The 22,786-nt window shown below is 38.3% G+C and overlaps 1 protein-coding gene across 2 annotated transcripts in view; it reads right to left on the bottom strand.

Moving 5' to 3' along the window:
- LOC135082627 (protein CBFA2T3) overlaps positions 1–20,698 on the bottom strand; it is a 37,166-nt gene extending 16,468 nt beyond the window's left edge. The window contains exons 1-2 of one of the 2 annotated variants that reach the window (XM_063977411.1): positions 20,598–20,698; positions 14–177 (exon numbers count right to left, since the gene is read on the bottom strand). In XM_063977411.1, coding sequence (XP_063833481.1) covers positions 14–177; positions 20,598–20,670 — 237 coding nt within the window. In that variant the 5' untranslated portion in view covers positions 20,671–20,698. Of the gene's footprint in view, positions 1–13; positions 178–1,101; positions 1,195–20,597 lie in introns of those variants that run through there. The other variant, XR_010259422.1, reaches the window with a different exon arrangement.
- Positions 20,699–22,786: the final 2,088 nt, after the last annotated feature.

Below are 22,786 nucleotides of genomic sequence, written 5' to 3'. Positions count from 1 at the left end.
CACCAGCACTCACCACCAAGTTATAAATCAGCTGTCGCACCCTCTCTCCCGCGTCCGCGCCTACGTCGGCAGCGAACTGCTGCAGCGCTGACAGGAAGCGGCGCAAGCGCTGCAGGGCGGGCGCACGGGACGCTTCCGACAGCGGAGGCGAAAGGGACTCGGTGGAGGAGAGCGCCGCTGGGGGCAAACGAAACATTGTTTCAATCATATTAAGTAGTAGATCCTAGTTCTTTCCCGCTACACCCGCGTACATAGAAGTCTATACGTATAAGTATCACGCCCGTGTGAGGAACACCGGAATAAAAACTATCCTGTTTTTTCCCTGGGACTTTTACTACTATAGTATGAGTGCAGACCACAGGCGCTGCACGGAGCGCGGGACACCTCCGACGCGCGGGCGAGAGGGACTCGGTGGAGGAAAGCGCCGTTGGGGGCAAATGGGACATATTATTTACAATCTTGTTACACACATAATACAAGTATTCGTAGAATCTTAACTACTGCAATCAGATGTCACACTAAATTTGATAAAGATAAGCGGCGCTGCGCTGCATTGCGGGCGCGCAGGACGCTTCTGACAGCGGGGGCGAGAGAGACTCGGTGGAGGACAGTGCCGCTGGGGGCAAACGGGACACTTTAACACCATTTCACTGTTAATCTTCTATAAACCTTAACCTTAACTTCGAACTCCTCTTATATTCTTCTGATTAATTACGTTGCGGGTCCAATGATGGTTTAACTTTCCCTCGGGACAAACTTGATCTTCACTGGTTGGGTTTTATTGGCAGTCAAGCTGTAGATCCTGGCTACACAGGATTTGCAACGGTGGGAACGAGAGGTGTACATGGCCCCCAATTCCGTATTGAACTAAACATGTTTTGCACTTGGGCTTTTAGCATTCGAAGATGTTGTCATTCTTCATACAAAATTACGTGAGCGACACATTTTCAATGTTCTCTTTGCAATCTGCCAAAAGCAGCTGCAATTCCGCGTACATTTCTCTTGATTCAGCCAGATATTTAACCGTTGGGTTGGTATGGCCATAGGAAAGTGGAGAGATGTTCTTATCTTATGCAATCAGTGGTTGTTTCATACCTGTAGTCCCATTGTTCTGTGGGCTGGGAGGTCCAGGAGTGGGGGAGGCTCTGACCTCTTCCTGCTCCGGCGACCTCCTCTCTTTGCCAGCTGTCGTTGCTGCAACAAACAATAATAGATAAAATTTTCCTATAGGTGCTATGAACTGTCTATTCTATGAATTGTAACAATAAAATTGAGGTGATTAAGGGTCAATCAAGGCACTGAGAATCGGACGAATAACAATAACTTGGGTTTCAAGGGCCCCAAAGAACACCGTCGGATTTTAGTGGGTAGGCCCCTCCCTTCTGGTGGGTAAAGTCCCACACACATAACCCACTGGCAAGAATTTCCCGACGGAAAAAAGGGCTGAGAATCAAATCTTGTATGTACTTCCTGTTGTAATGGGCTGATCGGTCATATCTGCAGAAGAACCAATAACTACTGGAGTAAACCACCTGCTCTTCAGCTAGGTAACTGTAGTGACGACTAGCAAAGTCACTGGCAAAAGCTGGATACACAAATAAAATGGCGCGTATTAATAGTACGAGAGGGGATCGTAAGATACCCTACGTAATTAATTGTTCTAAAGCTTATCACAGCTTTTCTGAACGTGTGCCATGGAGCTTTATCTTAGTGTCAAGTGACGTAGGATACGCGTCCCCTCTCGTGCTATAGATAAGAGTGTCAAAAATCTGCATATCATGGAGCTTTTCCTGTAAAATTTGAAAAGCTCGTTTCACCCAGATTTATGTGATAACCGTGAAGTGATCAATGCATAATACAGCGTTATTCACCCACAAATTGGGTGGGAATCGAATAACGAAGGTCCGGCATGCGGAGACACGCGCGCGGCGCAAACAGGCGGGCCCCGAAACCGGCGGGCGATTTTGATTGAACATTTTTTTACTAACTGCAGGCAATATACATAGAGTTCTAAAATATTAAATTGGGTTAGGTATAAAGTAACGAGAGAATTCTGGGACTGTTATTTATTAAATACTCTTTAAAGAGTATGATGATAATGGTAATCACTTACCATCAGGTGATCCGTCTGCTAGTTTGCATAAAATGTGTGTTTTTTACATAAAAAAAGATATTTACCTACTATCGTTGTCTAAAATAGGTTTTTGGTCGTTCATTTTAAAAGTGTCCCTGTATATTGTTTGAAGTTTAATAAGTCGTTAAGTACATTTATTCATGTTTTTCGTGTCAGAAAATTTTACTTCCACCCGGGATGACCCCACCTCATGCTACTCGTATTACAGAATTTCCCAAAACACAATAAGGATTTAAAGTTAACTGTGGTCGTGGTGATAATAAATTAAAAGACTTAAAATGTTTTCAGCGCTGTCCAATGCTGTGTAAAATGATTTTAGGACTGATTTAAGAAATCTCTACAAAACCAGCCGTACTAATCCCTAGCCTAAGCATTTGCAAAAAACACGTTGTTCTCTCACAGATTAGGAAAAAAAGATAGTCAGAAATTCAGTATTTCATTATTATAATATTTCGTACTTATGTGTCCATTACTATGACGAGTATTTGTCACTGCGTGTACACTGTACAGAGAGACTCATTCCCGTTTTCACCATCAATCCCTATTTTTTAAGTTACCCCTATGGTAATAACATTTGAATAAATTGTAGTACTAACTAATATGATCTGTAAAATTGTTTGTTATACGTTACTATTATTATAATAGTAATTTTGTTTTCATAGGGGTCACTAAAAAAATAGGGGCTGATGTTGAAAACGGGCATTACACAGTCAAATTGTCACTCGAAGAGTCATTAAATAATTAGGAAAATAAATTATTTTAGCATCAAGTTCATTATTAGAGACTGCTGGTGACTTATGTCAAGTGACACTAAAGTTTTTCTACAAAGATGTTAAAAGAAAATGAAAACCTCGTATTTCGTAGTAACAACTTTACGTTGTGCTACAACTACGATATCGTGCTACTACTAACAACAACATTAAAAAATTATTTTTAAAGCCTCACATGTACATAAGCTATTGAAGTTGTATAATTATGTGACAGTGGCTAAATGAAATAGTTTATTCAGTACAAATACAATACAGTACATACGCCCTTTTCAGGGCACTTATACACGCCCCAAATATTGCTTGCCCTACCAGCACTTCGGGACAACATTTATGGGCTGGTGCTGAGGAAGTGACGGAAGAAACTCAGTCACCTTTGTCATGTGTGTTTGTAATATTTTCACAAGTTCGGATAGTGATGTGACTCCAGGAAAACATCAAATACTACGCAGAAAGTGTTCTTTAAGTATCACGGAAATGTCATGCCTATTGATGGATTACTAGCAGCATTATGATAGTCGATTTATTCCCTGACAGTTCGCAAGCAAATCTGAAAGGGCCCTTAAAAAGCGTCATCCCTCGCTGGTCGTTAAAGCGCGCGTATTCAGAGACACGTACCCCATCACGCAGTTTGCACAGATAGTCTATGGTTAAGAGTGTGGGGCCACGAGACGAGCGGGTGTAGGGATTATTACATTCCCAGGGAATGTTGGGATAAGAGGCAATCGATTTTTCTAGTTTAAAAAATATAATTTCTATATCGTTAAATTAGTTGTGAAGCTTAGTGTTGTGTATCAATTTTAATACTACTTTTCTCTACTTTCTATGTTTGTCTATCGTTTACAAAAATATCTATGTAGATACAATTGTTTGACATAAGTTTTGATAAACTTACATGTAAAACTGCGAACTGAATTTCATACAAGTAGAGTCGCGTGCAATCGCTAGCTAGTTACATAATATTTTGTTTTTTGTACCAACTACTCTTTACTTCATACCTCGTAGTGAAACGATCACAAAGTTGGTCATCGAGTTTTCTATTATAATTTATATGTTTGATTATCTATGTATTTCAAATGAAAAACTTTAACAAAATAAAAAAAATTTCTTCACACTCACTTCAAACTTGCTATTTTCGGTCAAAATTAACTAAATCCAACAGTTTCTTATGGCCTTTCTAAAAACACTAATACTATTAGTAGAGCCACACCAAAATTAAGAAATTTTCTTGCTTTACTCATAGGTATTCTTCCAACCCCAATTTTGATCCAATACAGTACCAAAACTGCTAAAATCCTACTAATTTGAGTTTCAAGGACGGCTCACTCACATTACACCCCATTTCGATCTCAAGTATAACTCCATTATCCGAAACGTAATGGCGCGTCCGCGGCAGCCCGCGGCAAAAAGCTAGTCTGCCGGTGACAGAATAAATAAAAGTTTGGGAACCTAGTGGTGGGCCAAGTACCGCTGCCAGGAGCACGCGCTGCAGCGTAGCGTAGGGGGAGGGAGGTGTCGATGATTTGACGATAAATTATATCGATGTTTGTAGTTTTATTGGACGTTACACAATACCATTGTTTAGGTATTTTCTTACTAACTTATCTGATACAAAAAGAACCCTTAATCAGAAAACAGGTTTTCAAAGAGTTGGAAATTGACGTATCATCGTTATCATCATCATCATCATTACGTCATTATTTTAGTCTCTATACTGCAGGAGCAAGATCTTCTCTTACTTTTCAGAGTCAAATGAATGATTTTGCTTACTCTCTCCCACGCTAACCGCATTTGCCACCTTTTAAGACATCAATGGGAAGAGTGCAACTCCCACTCTGCCGGAATCACACAGATTCCACAGTTTTAGGTTTAGTAGCATTAGAAACTTTAAATGACATTCATTTTTTTTAAACTTTCGCGTTGTATTTAATTTTATATTTTTTAAATCGCTGAAATGCGGGAACTAAACGCAATACATGAATTGGCAACAATTATGATTTACTTTGTATTTCACTGTCATTATTTTAACGCGGCTAAATAATGCGAGCGGCGCAGGACCGGTCTTTGTGGAAATCCTTGGGGGAGGCCTTTGTCCAGCAGTGGACGTCTTTCGACTGAAACGAACGAACGAAATAAAAGTTATCAAACCGATATCGACGTTATCGAGTCCCGCCCGCCCCTAGTCGTTAAGCGCGGCGCGTGGCGGCGACACCTCGCCTAAGGCCGCTTTTATCTGCGCACAATTACCGACAAACAACTATTAATGAAAGGAAAACTGTTGAAAAATCACATTCAATAAACATTTTGTTTGTTGTATGAAATTATAATCATGAGAAAATATGAAATCCGCAACATTCGCTCGTAATTTTTGAAGTGTGCTAAATGAAATAAACAATGATTTGGTTGTATTTTTATTTCATAGTGCCTTGTTTATTTGGTTTTAAACTTTATGAAGATAATTTTAATTTCAAATAAATAAATAAATAAAACTTATTTTGTTCAGTTTTCCACTCTAATTTCCTGACATTACAAAAGTCTATGGACGGAAAATGCGTATTTAATTAGATGGTGTGGGCACAAAATTAGAAAGCTTTGATTCACTAATAATTTTAAGTAACTTCTTATTATGATGTACGTAGTTCCAGCTATTTGAAGAGGGTTTTTAACAAACAAAGAAACAGTGTAATTTATCCTTCTATTATAGAAGTTCTATAGAATTTCAGCCATGTCTGACATGACTCTAACAGAAAAACATGGACTAAGTCGATATACGGAATCATATTGGAACAAGCAAGATAATTGAAGCAAGGCAGCAATTTTCTAAAACAAGCCGAGAACAAATTATACGCCCACAGCCTTTGAGAATGTGTGTAACTTAAGTTACAAAAATAAGGGTTACTTTCGTTACTCAAATCCAAACGATTTAAACATCCTTTAGCATCATTTATCGTTATCTATTGATACGAATCTAGACGACTCTAGTCCTAAGATACAACTGGTGTGGCAGCGACACCTTGCCCAGGACTTGTACAGTTGAAACTTGAAAGCACAAACACAAAAAGACTATACATTTTTATTGCAAACTAACACCTAATACAACTGCGTAAGAGTTATAGTGTTTAGCTTAAAGTGCTTTCACAATACAGTGGCCGATAGAAAGGGGAACTCAAAACAAATGCAAACGCATTGAAGGATACGTAAGATTTTCGATTTTTGCAGTAGTTCCTTTGGCAAAACTTTTGAAAAATTACTGAAACTTGTTTGCATAAGTCCTTTTAAGAAAAAAATATAAGTTTAAGGGCTCATTCCCACGACAATCCAGTTTTGCGGGACCCTGCATTACTGGATTCCACAAAACTGGACTGTCGTGTGACCACACATTTATGTGCATGAAGTTCGAATTACGAACGGATCGGTTTATTCGGGACACTGCAAACGGGATTTTCTTGTAACACGTATATTACATAAACGGGATCCTGCAAAAACAGTTTCTGCAAAAATGGGATGTCTTCGTGCAATTAAAGTCGCCGCTTGCCTCTCTAACTAGACGTATCTGACATTTTTTTCGAAACTGAGTTATCTACCTACACCATCTTAATCAATTTCGCAAGACGAATCGATGTGTATAATCGCCTGAAAACTTTGCAAAATGACAGTTACGTCAGTTAGACAGGCAAGCGACGAAGTCAGGTATAGAAAAATTAAGCAAATACCTCTTTTATAATAACTTCTGCAAGTACTAGTATTTATTCTGTGCCGCTACATATGTACTTGGTGTTTGGTGCACAGCTTAGTGCAGCAGCCGCTAGATTATTTTTTTTTGTTGGCAAATAAAATACTTTTTACTTTTTTTTTTACAAGACGATATTAACGCCCGCACTCGGAACAGATTCCTACCCAAAAGTCGATTCAAAGTCAACCTATGTAAGAAGTTTTTCAAGTAGGTACCTGAGTAAATCAAAGTTCTTGAAAAAAGAAAACAAAAACACATAGCCACTGTTTTAATATTACTTTGGATCTGTTTAAAATTACAGCAACAATGTTTTGCGTTAAAAAAGGGAACAACAAACACAATCTTTATCGTTTGAGTGCACAATAATGCGGGATGGCATGTTGCCCATGAGAAACGGCCCACCTGGGCACACACATTAACATGGTCGTTATTAGCCAGTACATGGTTATTTCAAGGGTTTTTGCATGGGAAAACACGCGAAAAAATACTGTAATTTTCTTATAAAAACAAGTAAATCTGCAATAAGATTAGGATGTCTGATACTGTAAAAAATCACATCACACTTGAGCAATATTGTGTGTCTCAATCCAAATTAGACAGAGACACTTTAAATCCCTATTATTTATGCCCTACCTTGTATTTGCCTTTCCTATTAATACTGTTTGTTAGGCTTTCACACCTAAACCACTGAACCCATTTTGAAGAAATTTGGTAAAGAGATAGTTTGAGTCCCGGGAAAGGACATAGGATAGTTTTATCCTGGTTTTTGAAACGTGGCTGCGAGCTATAATGTTTTTTCTGTGGCAGACAAAATTTCACGCGGGCGAAGCCGCGGGCAAAAAGCCCAGAATATATCTAAGGTAAAATTTATTATATTTTACCTTAGACCCTGATCCTGAATCTCTGGATAAAGCTCCGCGAAAAACAAAGCTTGATAAACTGAATAGTGTTTTGTTCTAAAACAGCTAATTTAGTGGCCCTACGTTATCGCGCGGCCGGCACTCGTCACCTGTGGCTGCGGCGGCCGATAACTTGACACTGAATTTCAGTATTTTTGACATGACAAGGTGTGGTGTTAGCCACTAAAATTTTTAGATTAAACATACCTAATACGTTTGTATTCACAACATTTAACAAATATTTTCGTGAAACCATGCGTATAAACAAATTGGAGTTTGTAAAAATACACTCGCAATTTTACTTTTTTTTTGTAATGGACAACATTGTAGCAGAGTAAATACAACAATTTGTATTTACTCTGATAGTAGGTACCTTTTATTAAAAAGTTAAATATGTATTCAGAATAATATCAGAGTAAATACAAATGAGTAGGTCATCTTCATAGAAACGCCCGAGCGCGGTTTGTATGTGAGCGCGCCAATACGTATGCGGCGCGCACCCACACACTGACAAAATTTAGCGTTGATTAGCGGTGAGTTGCCCCGAATTTTGTCAGTGTGTGCGTGCGCGCCGCATACGTATTGGCGCGCGCTCACATACAAACCGCGCTCGGTGCGTTTCTATGAAGATGACCTACTCATTTGTATTTACTCTGATAATATAAAACAAGAGCAAACTTACAGTATCTTTAGAGAAGAAATCTTGCCTACCAAAAACATGAAAAGCTCTATTCTAAGCAAGAATGCTACAACCCCTACTCGTATTCAAAGCACTTTAATATTACTATACCGATCAACTAAAAGCTAGTCGTCATAATAATAATGTTAGCACTGTTTTAGTGGCCCCACGTTATCGCGCTGGCCACTCAGCCGCCCGCGCTATGGCCCCACCGATAACGGCTGTCAGTTAGTTTGTTGGCCCTCCTGGCGGTTTTAGAATTTGTGCATTTTAGAGGAATTTAGCAAAGCTTATATTGTTTTCGAAATGACATTGGAAAACTAGGTTTTAAGCCATTTTTGCTCAGATTAGAAACTATTTAGGCAGCAATCACACTAATATTATAAAGGCGAAAGTTTGCGAGTGTGTATGTTTGTTACTTCATCACGTCAGAAACGGCTGGAGCGATTTTAACAAAATTTGGTATGGAGTTAGCTGACACACTGACATGGGCTACGTTTTACCGCGGGTAACACTGCGGGGCACAGCTAGTAGCTATTATTCCTCAAATTAGGTGAAATATAAAATGCAAGATGCAGTATAAAAAGCTTAAAATGATCTTGAAGTTTATGCGTTTATCTGTCTCCAAAGATTAATTCACAAAGTAGTTACTTTTTAACATTTACTTCGTGAAAGTCATGTCGTCTCCCCTTAGTAATCAAACCTATGGCCTTGAGATCTGAACAGCCACTAGCCCAGCCTCGCAACACAAGTACACAGCATAGTGGACAGGATGATTGGTGGCGCTACTCGTTGGGCTCGAGCGCCTCGAGAGCCCTCTGTCGGACGCACGCGGGACTAGGCTGGGGTTTAGCTACTACTAGCATTAAAAATAAATAATAAACAATATTATCATCGCATCAAATAAATAGGCGAAGAAGATCGGCAAGACCTGGAGCGAGATCAAGCGAGAAGCTTAAGACCGAACGAGATGGAGGACTGTTGTGGATGCCCTCTGCCCCATCTAGGGGACATAGGACCATAAGTCAAGTAAGTCATCAAATAAATACTTTCTTTCTTTCTTTTCTTTCTATTAGATGCAAGCCACTTGAAGCCCTATTAGATGTTTCTAAAATATATGATGCAATGATTAAGATCTTTACTATTACAGCTCAATTTGTTTCAAGCGTTGTAAGAACTGCTAATTCTAAGATCTGAATTGAAACTAGGATAATAGGTACCTAGATTATAATAATTTATTTCAACCTTCACGAGTTTCTGAAAAAACGGATTTTGACAGACAGTTGAACCAAGTGATGCTACTAGGGTTAAATTGTTTCTTCGCGCTACGGAACCCTAAAAATATTTCAAAGAAAACTTTGTAACTCTAAGGCCTCAGCCTTTACTTAGCCTATTGACGTTTGTCAAAGTTAAAGTATGATGGTGCAACTCATTGCACCATCATACTTTAACTTTGACAAACGTCAATAACCCTCCTTCTGGCGCAGTCAGGTAAAAATCTGTCAAACACGATACAAAAAGCACCGGTTATTGTTATTGTTATGGTTATAATAAAGTGGTGCAACTCAGCCTTAAATAATAAGACACTTGTTACAGGTGTTTGCGTGTGAACGCAGCCTTAGCTCTAGTGTCTGAGGAATGATTGGTGGCGCCACTAGCGCGATACTACACGCTGATTTACTGGCCCTAACGTAAGTGGACGGTTTGACTGATTTGGATTAAATTGTTTTGGGTTTAGTTATTGTCTGTCAATTTATAAGTTTTAAACAAAAAACCTCCAAGATGCCAAAGTTAATTCAAGCCTGCAATGTCCAAATCAAACTGGCAACAAACAAAAAGTGTAACAATTCATGGCACTCACTTTGTTCCTAGATGGTCTAGGCGATGGCCAGTCAAATAAATATTTCTTCAATATAATATTGAAGAAATAATTGCTATTTGTCTCACTAAAACTCGAGGAATAATAAAAATACGGGCGATTCGAAGTTTTTATAATTCCAAAATCGCTTCACTCCGATTTTTGTACGTACCAACTTCTAAAAGGGCAGAATTTCAACAGTACCTACGTTAAGTAGAGCATGGAACAGATCTGACTTCAGCTTCACTGGTGCAGGGCTGCAGGGCTGACAGGGCCTGCGATCGACAGCCTGATGAATTGCAAGGGTCAGCGATAGGGCCCATTCAACAACCGAGGATTTATGGCTAGCCTGGTTGTGTTGTGGTGTGTTGTGTGTTGTGGGGTGTCCAATGCTATTGACCGGGATTTGATAAGATGAGACATATTCCGTGCTTTCGGAACGTTAATCCACTTATTAATAAAAGTTACACCCTAGTTGAACTCTGGTTTAAATTGTCATTTAGTATGGAACATAAATGTCATTTTAATTCGGTGTTCATTCCCTGGTGTAATTTTTTATAAGGTCTAGCATGTCCTGGGTTCGTTTGTTTCAACCTAGTGCCGCCTACTACTGGACAAAGTCTCCCCCAGATACATGACGTAATTACTAGATTTTATTTTCAACCGACTTCAAAAAAGGAGGAGGTTCTCAATTCGACCCGTATGTTTTTTTTTTCTATGTTTGTTACGCGATAACTCCGCCAATTATGAACCGATTTGAACAAATCTTTTTTCGGCGTATAGGTAATACCTCAAGGGTGGTCCCATTTAAATTTAATAATAGAAAAAACAACCCCCAAGGGTGGAAAATTGGGGATGATCTTTTTTATACGCAATATCTCCGCCGATTATAAATCAATTTGAACGATTATTTTTTTGTTGAATAGGTATTATCAAAAGGGTGGTTTCATGCGAATTTGAAGAAAATATTTCACCCCCAAGGGTGGAAAATTGGGGATGAACTTTTTTATACGCAATATTTTTAATTTTTAGTATTTTTTTGTGTTCACGCATTTGAAGTCGGTTTTATTTTTTTAAAAAGTTAATTATATCTTCTAGGATAGGTCATATTAAATTAAAAAAAAACAAAGTTCTTAATATCGGCAGAATAATACGAGTTACTTATCTATACAAAATTGTCTGTCTATTTCGTATGGTTTATGAAATTCAGCCATTGGGCTGGCTGTATAGTCAGATAGCGAAGGCGTATCATTTAATTTAATAGGGTCTGTAAGACAACTCTTTGGTTTGGTTACCAAAAATCAATTTTGGAGAGATTGCTTGGAAGGTATTATTCGATGTTACCTCTCAACTTCAGTTTCATAGAAAAGTTTCCAAAAAATACTAGAGGAATCTAATCGATTGAAATTCTACACCTGTTTTGTACTTTTCGCGTGTTTCTATGCATCAATCCGTTCACTTACCTTCCTATCTGTGGGTTGTCTTTCGGCGTGCATTAGCCTGGACTATTTGTTTGGATCTAGACCATAAATCTCAGACTTTATTGATGTTGGTATTAGCCTTTGAGTAATTTACATTGCATACGCAATTTATATAGATATTTGAAGAATTTTTAACGTTCACTTTTTTGTATTCTAAATAAGTTTCATATTGGCATAATATTGAAAAAAATTGTTCTACCTCTTATTTTACTTTCAAAAAGTTGCTGTAATTCAAGCGAAAACATTTAATGATATTTTAATACGTGTAATTTTGCACCAATTGTAAGTAGACCTACCTATGTAGAGTTTATTGCTGCCACTTATACTTTTGTCATAAAAAATCATTTCATGAGGTTGAAATTATTAGGGATGAAAATGTTATTTAAAAAACTTCATTAAAATCGTTTACGTAAGGAATAAAAAGTGTTTTGATTTTGTTCCGTCTCTATTTTTGACTCGTAATCGGTAGCGTTTACCGAAACCCATAAAAACGCGCTAAAACTACGTAAAATTGATAATTTAAAATATAGGTTCCCCTATCATTATAAAGTCAAACATTGAGTCACTGAATGAACCATATTTTAAAATTATTTCCATTTCCCTTGGAAAACTCGGTTTAAAGCATTATAAAATGAAAAGTCACGATCGGAGTTAGCTCGGAATAAAAAATGGAAGCAAATGATAGGGCGATGCGATTATAGTGGTCAAGCTAAGTGGGCCGCGTGAATAATCCATTGACTGTCGTTCGTCTGCACGGTCTGCACTTGTACTTATAGGAACCTCGCACACTTGGCTAGAATCTAAAGAAAAACTTTTGAACAGAAAGGCCCAGAACAGACGGTGAAACGCAACTGCAACGAAACTGCAACTGCTAGTTACTTTTGAGTTGCATCTAAGTTTCTGCCATAGCGTCCGTTGAGAGACCACACATGACGCTTTCGTTGCAAATGCGTTTCACCGTGTGTTCTGGGCCAAAAAGTTCGTTACCTAGTTCGTTTCAGCCAAATGACGTCCACTGCTGGACAAAGCTTTCCAAAGATTTCAACAACGACCGGTCTTGCGCTGCCTGCATCCAGATACCCCGCGGCTTTCACCAGACAGTCAGTCCACCTTGTGGGAGGTATGCACACACTACGTCTTTCGGCCCGTAGTCGCCACTCAAGAACTTTTCTAACCCATGAAATAGATATAGTCTGGTCTGTGAGCACGTAGAATTTTGTCCAATGACCCCAAGCTACCCATCCTTGTCGCTCGCGCGTAATTATGTTGCCATCGCGCTCGCACACTCACTGCGGGTGCCAGTCGCACAGTCGCGACAGCAATATAATTACGCGCGAGCGATAAGGATGGGTAGCTAGGGGTCATTGGACAAAATTCTACGTGCTCTCAGACCGGGCTTTAGAGTACCCAAAACGCCCCAACGCTCAATCTAGTCGTTCAGTATAAGGTCTTCCCAGGCCTATTCAGTATCATCATCATATCAGCTCATTTATTCTTCACTGCAGGAGCACGAGAGGTAATTGAGACTTAGTACCTCACTCTCATCATCATCATTTCAGCCACAGGACGTCCACTGCTGAACATAGGCCTCCCCCAATGATTTGCAGACTGACCGCTTGGTAGCGGCCTGCATGCAGCGCCTTCCTGCTACCTTTATGAGGTCGGTTTCCACCCTGTGGGTGGACGTTCCTTGCCTACTCTTGTGTTTTATCAAAATCTCCATTTCGTACGAACGATACCTAATATGTATAAAGTTTCTGTAAGTTGGGTTTAAATGGGCATTTCTACTGTACGGTGTATTTTTTCTCAATTCGGTGCTAAAATTTATTTTTAGTTTTTTAAGTAGTTTCAATACAAAAAAATAAATGTTACTCCTTTCTGAATGTAAAAATAGCATTGTCACTAAATATTGTGAAGTGGTTTATGAGAAATGTTAAGCATCGAATTGAGAGAGCACCGAATTGAGAAAATGAATCACGGAATTGAGAAATGAATCTCCAAATATAAAAATCGCTCCGCAAACTTAGAATTGATGACATTATGAAGAAATACCTAATGTATTTCAATAATTAATATAATAAATACTTAAAACGTTTTGATATCTGATTGCTGGTCTATTAGTTAGATGGTTCATTTTAGGTTTATGTGTCTGAAATACAAATAGAATAAAACAAAAATCCTAATCAATATGTTTAATTTTTTAATAAGGAACTATAATAAATTCTTAATTTTGATATATTTATTTTAATTTTATTTAAATAAAACAAATAAATACATAACACAGGGTCTCTTTGTTTATTTATTCTTAACCTGAAACATAAAACAAATATTGCAAAACCCAAAAGCTAGATTGACCTGACACTATACCGAAGATTATAATTATCGGACGTCAGTTTGTACACGATTAAAATGGCACTCAAATAGCTGAAATACAACAAGGCACCAGGTGTTACGGCATTATAGCTGAGCTTCGCCGGTACTAAAGGCTCTACACAAGCAGTTCAATTCCGTCATTCTCGAAGAAAAAACGCCTCCGGCATGGCACAAAAGTGTGGTGATAGCATTATAGACTCATCTCACTTATGAGGCGTATTTACAAGCTGTTTTCGAGAGTCCTTACGAATCATCTCGCTCGCAGACTCGACGACTTCCAGTCTTCCGAACAAGCTTGTTTCCGAAAAGGCTTTAGTATTATGGTACACACACAGGTACGCTACGGCAGATTATACAGAAGACCAAGGAGTCGCGATATCGGGGATGATATCGGAGTCATGGCCTCCGTAGAGCCTTTCAACAAGTGGGTCTCAAAATGAACATGGACAAGACAAAAATCATGTCAAATGTCCGTGTTGCACCCACTCCTCTGAAGGTTGGAGACTACACTCGAAGTTGTTGACAATTGTGTATACCTGGGACAAGAGTCCAGATAGTTAGGTCCAACTTTGAGAAAGAGGTCTATCGCTGAATTCAACTCAGCTAAGCATCGATCAGGAAGTTTCGCTATTACGTCTGAAATACCGCAGCGTCTTAAGACAAAAGTCTTCTACCAGTGTGTGTTGCCAGTGATGGTGTATGGATGTGAAACTTGGTCGCTTACTATGAGCCTAATAAGAATCAGAAATGTGAATATCGGCAAGAGAACCAAAGTGACCGGCATAGCCCGTAAAATTGCATAAATCAAGTAGCAGTGGGCGGGGCAGATAGCTCGTACAGATAATGTTTGTTGGGACTGAAAAGTTGTCGAGTGGAAACCACGGACCATTGAGCAGGCCCCCACTAGGGTAGACCGACGATCTGGTGAAGGTCGAGGGAAGAACCTGGAAGAATTATTTTAATAAGATAGCAATAGCAGTGTATTTTTTTTAATGAAACCCCAAAAAATTAGTTTTATTGTCTTCTGTCCAATGTCTGGTACCTACTGTCCAATGATGGGTAGTTCACCCTATTATTATGCTCTATTGATTTCATTATTATTTTAAGTTACACAAACAATTTATACCACAATAAAAGTATCTATTTTCATTTAATATCAATTCGGTGTACGTGTTTTCTCAATTCGATGCCCCATATTCCGCGGAATTGAGATCCACGGAATTGAGGAAAAATCACATTTCATCAAATTACTCGAAAATATTATAAATTACAACGATTTCTACCAAACGTAATGGCAGATATCAGTTAAATACTTAATTAATTCAGCAGTAATCTCATTAAATACTTCATGAACATTATTAATATCGCACACCGGTTTGAGAAATGACCAGTGACCAAAAATTCTGAGTGATTTCAAACCTCTGAAAAATGCTCCTCAAAGCGACTGATCCCTCTTTTATACTGCTCGACCACTCGAGTGCAACTGCTAGTTTATGGGAATCAGGCGTGGGTGTTCGTATTGTGCGTTGTTAGTGATATAGGAGCACAAAAGTAAAAATCACGGAATTGAGGCACACACGTCGGACAAAATTTAAATGTGTTACTGTATTAAAACCCAAGGACTTGCAATAAAGAAACTCATTTATATAGTTTTATTAACTATCCCTTGTTCTGTGAATGTGGGTTTCATAATGGGGAAGTTATTATTTCAAAAGTTATGAAGCAAAAACGAGTAAATTCTGGAAACCGGACACTCCATTTTAGGCCAAATTTCGCCCGTTTTTGAACTTTCGGATTTTATCAAGGCGAGATGTAAAACCTGGCGGTCTTCTAAATATGCTCTCCATCAAGTCAAGAGTCCTATAAATACGAGTGATTTTTTTCAAGTCCGTACTTCAATTTTAAATGTACTTTTTTCGCCCCAGTAGGTCGATCGGTCGTCCCCGTAGAAATGCCCAAATACGATTCTTCACGTACATTTCTGTATGTTGACTTTCAAAAATTGTTTTTAAACATGTCCAATGTTGTAATTACATATTTCTAAGTGCGCCCTTTAAAACGACTCTACAACCGCCTGAAACTTGAAAACAATAATTATACTTTAAAAATTCAAGCCTGGCCATTAAAGTCCAATCAGTCATAAAAGAGTTTTATAGCGCTATAATAACACTTGTGGACAGCAATGACTGGCGGAGGCGGGCTGTAGGCAAACACCATGAATTAGGTACGTGGGAACCCACGGCTGGCCACCGCTATAGGGCTACCATGGTTGGACGATGGGAAGATAAAGAAAAAAGTAGGAAATATTGGTTGATCGCTGGGATTCCATTTTGGAGTTCTTCTTTTTATGTCTTTTATTTTATCTGCTGTAATTTGTATATTATTTGGTGCCATCTCTATCGTCGTCAACTACTTAAGAAAGCGCGGAGTGGAGGATCCTACTAATATTAGTTTAATTTAATTTTCTTTATTAGGAAATCCTTAATCTTATCCCATTAATATAGCTCGATAAATATAAATTCTTTGACAGACTCAAAAAAGTCGCAGGCAAAACTAATAAGTAGGTATGTACATTTATAAATCATATTTACACGTTCAAATAAAGCTTTAAGCGGCTCTACTAATGCCTAAAAAAGGAACTGGAGGACTGCACCAAAAGGAGGGTTAAGTTTTTTTTACATAAGTTATGGTATGGCATTGATAGCGAAATAATTTCGTTTCATGGAAAATCACTACGACCTAGACGACCCAATTCGCGGTAGTAGATAATGTAACACTAGTGCAGTAGTAATTTTATTGATTTTTCTTAAAATATGCATGTGTGGGTGGGGTGACATAGGTCACTTTTGCCACCATCAAAATTATAGCAATCAACATAGTGCTTTTTCACCCACCCACAAGGTCGACCGACGACCTCATAAAGGTAGCAGGAAAGCACTGGATACAGGCCGCCACCGACCGGCCATTGTGGAAATCATTCTGGGGGCCTATGTTCGTTCAGCAGTGGACGTCCTATGGCTGAAATGATGATGATGATGATGATAGTGCCTCTAATGGTAACCTATCAAAATGCTTTAGCGTTTTGAACTTTTTATGATAATAAATGGAAAGAAAACAATTTAGAAATCACTATGTGGCTCTGTATGACTTGTTTTTTATCATTCTTTCATTGTAAATAACAACGTTTTCGAAATCATACAAAATTAAATACTACTAGTGGCCGCCCGCGACTTTGTACACTGTTTTACCCCCTTAGGGGTGGAGTTTCGTAAAACCCTTTTTAGCGGATATCTATAAGGAACCTACCTGCCAAATTCGAAATTTGTAGGTGTGATAGTTTTGGAGATTTCGTGATTAATCAGTGAGTGGTATTTCGCATTTATTAAGCAATCGTTGGCAATGTAGCTTGGTCTTAATTGCTTATTTTTGTGGCTAGCACTACTTGGAATGCGATTCATGCGTCATTATTATTCAAACAAATAAACAAGGCATAATATTATACACAACTCAGTATAATATGAGTGTAACGACAGTGTCATATTCGTCGAAACACCGCCCGCGCCGAGCACGGACCGTGGGAACTTGCGCAAGTGCTCCTAATCTACTGTGCTCACCCGAAGGCACGGACTGACGTATGAATAGAATGTGCTAGAAGAGACTATTATTTATACTTAATATTATAAATGCGAAAGTAACTCTGTCTGTCTAGCTTCCACGCCTAAATCACTGATCCGATTTTGATGAAATTTCGTAGAGATAGTTTGATTCCCAGGAAAGGACATAGGATAGTTTTATCCCGGTTTTTGAAACAGGAACGCGCGCAATTAATTTTTTCTGTGACAGACAAAATTCCACGCGGGCGAAGCCGCGGGCGGAATGCTAGTCTTCCATAATTGTTCTATGAGTCATCTTTAACTTACTAGGCACCTGTCATCATCTAAACACTTTCCTTCTAAAAAAGGTCTAGGACCGTGGAAACGTCCAGAGATCCAAGTGGGAAAGAAGGGACTGGTTCTATCTGCGTATAGATTAAAAGCTTTTTTCCCCCGCATTATACATATTTCGCTCCCTACATTTTTTTCTAATCTATTCATTTCTTTAAGAAAGTGGGCTTAAAGCTCTCTAATTTTTACATAATTGTCAAAAACTTCGAGTTTCCAACCTTCAGAGAAGTGGGTGCAACACGGGCATATGTCATTTTTTTTGTCTTGTCCATGTTCATTCTGAGACCCACTTGTTGAGAGGCTCTACTGAGGCCATCAAGCATTGTGCCTAGATCTTCCACGGCCTCAGTCGTGAATACGATATCGTCAATTTTTTAATCAGGCATAGAAACTGTAGTATGCTATTAGCCCCGGACAAAATTGAATGTTCTAGAGTCCTATAATAATAACTGGCAGCTCCGTTTCACTATAAGCTTCCGAGGACACCGTCGGGTTTTGGTTGGTAGGCCCTACATTTTTACCCGACTGCGCCAGGTTATGTTTTTCGAGTGTATTTAAATAACTAACTACGTACTAATTCAACTTCATGCATTTCCCGACGGAAAAATAAGTATGTGTGTTACACTTCCAGCAGCTAGCCGTGTCGTCTGTGGTTCGTTATGAAAGGTCGCTGGTTGCGAGCGCTGCCCCTAATTCCTATTATTGTAGCTACAAATAACATCTATTTTACGAACGATCAATATTTTTGCTTTGATGACGTTAATATGCATATTGCTACAGACTAGTTATTATTAGTTGTTAGTTAAGTTATTAACTTATTACCATTGTCCCTATTTTTGTACTAATATTATAAATGCGAAAGTAACTCTGCTGTTATGCTTACACTGCAACACTTCTGCTTAGACTCCCTTAGTCGGCCGATAGTCGGGTAGCGCTGCTGTAACTATCAAGTATGAACATGTATGGAAGTGCGCACAATACACCGATTTTGGTATCGGCCGACTCTCCATACAAATTGGAAGCCTGGGTCGGCTTCGACTTGTCGCTTGCCTCTCTAACTGACGTATATGAATTTTTTTTCGAAACTGAGTTATCTACACCATCTTAATCAATTTTGCAAGACGAATCGATCTGTCTAATCGCCTGAAGATTTTGCAAAATGTCAGTTACGTCAGTTAGAGAGGCAAGCGACGAACTATCGGCCAACTAAAAGTATGTAGGTTGCTCTACGGGTTTATTTCATTTAGTTATACAAACACTACACCCATGGAAGAGCCGTCGCTCGGCATTCGAAAGGTCGTGGATTCGATTCCCGCCTTAGACAGTTTGATTTTTTCAAGTTGTATTTATAATTTAGTTTAAAAGGCGACTCTAATCGCTAAGAAATTTTAATAACTACACCCATGACACCAGGTCCAGAGAGTGCGCTGATCACAGATGTGACACTAATTGAATGAAAGTTACAATGTACCTACTCGTAACTATTGTCGCTATGCATCGCTATGCGGGGCCCGCATTACGGCCTGCATTGTGGCCTATAATATCAATGAGTTTGCGGTTAAATGTAGCTTTGAGCTTTGTTTCTTTATGATCCACGCTTTAATTATGTTAAGATTGTATTTTACAACACTGATTCACTTAATTTGATTGTTTTTCCAGTCCAGTCCGTCTTTTTCTTATCACTTTTGTTTGTATTGCAATTTCATTTCTGACCAAAAAATGCGCTTCATCCTAAGAAAAGTAAAAAAATAATCAATTTATTCATTCTTATCTCGTGGAACCCTAAAGATAGGTTGCATCATCTCACAAACTTGTGTCAAACCCCATACAAAAATACCAGTTATGGTTTTAGTCCCAGTAAAATAAGGTGGTACAACTCAGCCTGTGATAGCACGAAAAATCGGTGACAACGTTGATTTCTATTGTTTCTCGAGTCGCTGGTACTTGAAAGGCTAAAATCAAGAGTGAAAATTTCTATTTTCAACCGACTTCAAAAAAGGAGGAGGTTAAAGTACCTAATAATGTGCTCACAGTTTTTATTGAACTTCGAAAGTTCTGAGCTCCAAGGGCGTTTAGTTGCAGTCTGCTAATGGATACAGTCTGCTACCAAACGTGAAAAGAGAGAGAGATCCAACAATACGTAGCTTACAAGCTATGTTTTGTTGATCCCCTTGAGTTGATAGACTATTGAGTTAATGAGGGCTATGAACGTGACGATTGGTTGGGATTTTGTTATGATTTGTTGTGGTTTATAGGGGTCAATCCGTAAATTGTTGCATGTCATCTCGTGCTCATGCCGGAGTCTAAAAGGAGGAGGTTCTCAATTCGACCCGTATGTTTTTTTTTTTTCTATGTTTGTTACGCGATAACTCCGCCAATTATGAACCGATTTGAACAAATCTTTTTTCGGCGTATAGGTAATACCTCAAGGGTGGTCCCATTTAAATTTAATAATAGAAAAAACAACCCCCAAGGGTGGAAAATTGGGGATGAACTTTTTTATACGCAATATCTCCGCCGATTATAAATCAATTTGACTGATTATTTTTTTGTTGAATAGGTATTATCAAAAGGGTGGTTTCATGCGAATTTGAAGAAAATATTTCACCCCTAAGGGTGGAAAATTGGGGATGAAATTTTTTATACGCAATATTTTTAATTTTTAGTTTTTTTTTGTGTTCACGCATTTGTTTTATTCTTATGTGTTAAGAATGGGTCTAAATACTCACATTTTCGCCTGTCTGTGCTCGTAGGCTGCGTGTAGTCTTTGTCAGGCATCTCTTCCTTCACTTTGGCCTCCATCTGTGAAAAATGAAAAAGGAAAATTAAAAGTTTTGTACCTAGTGTCAAAGAAGAAGCGCTATAGTTTAGTAAATTAGAACTTTATATTATCACTGCGTACCTCAAAAATGGACATGTAGTGGCTCAATTGGCCTAAATCTTGAATGTTAAGTGTGCTCTTGGTTTCGAAAATATAAAAATACACGTTATAATTTATGTGGTAAATTATTACAAACGTATGTAGGTACCTAGGTATTTCTAATTAGGCGAAAATTTGAGTCGTGAAAAAACAAAAGAATATCGAAATTGGTCGAAAGTGAAAAAATAATGTAGTTTTCTTAGCGGCCAAGCGCAAGCGCTAATTTCATACCTAACTTTAAAAATTAGCGAAAGTTTAAAAGTTTGTAGCGATCTTTAACATCCGTTACGAGGAAGAACTCACTCCCTCGAAGGTCAGGCTGCATGAGCGCGTGTTGTCCAGCTGTTCCCGTCGCCCTGACGATAGGCAGCCGCCCGCTCAGTACACTCCGCCCAAAGCGACGAATACGAGTAACATTGCAGGACTTATCAGGCCTGTTCATCTCCGCGAGTTTACATCGAAAACACGCACGAAGTCCCACCTACAGGATACTATTCGACAAGGCCTCACATACGAGCGAACATTGACTCACGCACGCGTATTCTTGTGTATGATGGAAGAAAATAAAGAAAAAGGTGTACTAAATACTGTGCAGTATTTAACTGCCTTAATAATAATAAAAACACAGAATGTACTTTTTTAAGTTGCCTCAAGACACTGAGAGGTAAATAAGTAGTTAATATTATTCATGATAATTCATGCTAAATCATGTATTTCCTCCGTCATTTTCCGCAGTTTGGCACCTCACGTCACATCATTTTACCGAAGTCAGCCCTATAGCTTCGGCGCAATGCCGATCACTGACGTTTGTCAACATTATAAAAAAAAAAAAAACCGACTCCAAAAAACCTACACTAAAAAGTAGAAAAATAATTACTAATTACCTACTTATTTATTAGGACGAATTATTAATATTTATGTAGGTATACCATGATTGATACTTCTGGAGTCGGTGCCAAGATTATGAAACATGTAAAGTTTGCCTGCACCGACTCCAAAAGTATCAATCATGGTATACCTACATAAATATTAATAATTCGTCCTAATAAATAAGTAGGTAATTAGTAATTATTTTTCTACTTTTTAGTGTAGGTTTTTTGGAGTCGGTTTTATTTTTTTTTATAAAATTTTACTTATTTCTTGCTTTTTAGTTAACTAATTATTACCTTGATGTTACCACTGAAGGTAGGCAGTACATTGAGACCATATTCTTAATGTATATTATAAAAAAGTTCATCCCCAATTTTCCACCCTTGGGGGTGAAATATTTTCTTCAAATTCGCATGAAACCACCCTTTTGATAATACCTATTCAACAAAAAAGTAATCGTTCTAATTGGTTTATAATCGGCGGAGATATTGCGTATAAAAAAGTTCATCCCCAATTTTCCACCCTTGGGGGTGGTTTTTTTTATTATTAAATTTAAATGGGACCACCCTTGAGGTATTACCTATATGCTGAAAAAAGATTTGTTCAAATCGGTTCATAAATGGCGGAGTTATCGCGTAACAAACATAGAAAAAAAAAAAAAAAAAAAAAACATACGGGTCGAATTGAGAACCTCCTCCTTTTTTGAAGTCGGTTGAAAATGGTGCTTGACTCTTGAGACAGGCTAAATTACACCATATTGTTAATGACAATGAGCATAAATTTTTTTAAATACCTTCGCGAAGTAAAACTTCTGTACGTAGTACTTATTATTATTCTGTGGACTTATCGTTGAATTTGTGTGAGTGCAAAGTGGTGAAAATTTAATAAATTACTCTATAACACAGCTATAGAAATAATTGCTTTATTAGTGACTTAATTAGCCCGATGTCTACACCGGAGGCAATGCACATAAGGAACTACTATTGCAAATACATTATATGAGTCTTTTGTGCACTTACAAGGGTGTGTCGATACAAAACATCGCCTTAAAATCCCACTAGGCATTTTCTCAATCTCAATTTTCTTATTTTCTCAATCCCCTTTAGACCAAGAAGATTTTAGATTAGT

Source organism: Ostrinia nubilalis, chromosome 22 (genome assembly GCF_963855985.1).
Source record: "Ostrinia nubilalis chromosome 22, ilOstNubi1.1, whole genome shotgun sequence".
NCBI classification, from domain to species: Eukaryota; Metazoa; Arthropoda; class Insecta; order Lepidoptera; family Crambidae; genus Ostrinia; species Ostrinia nubilalis.
The sequence above is the reverse complement of the archived record's forward strand: the minus strand, read 5'-3'. Positions and strand labels throughout refer to the sequence as shown.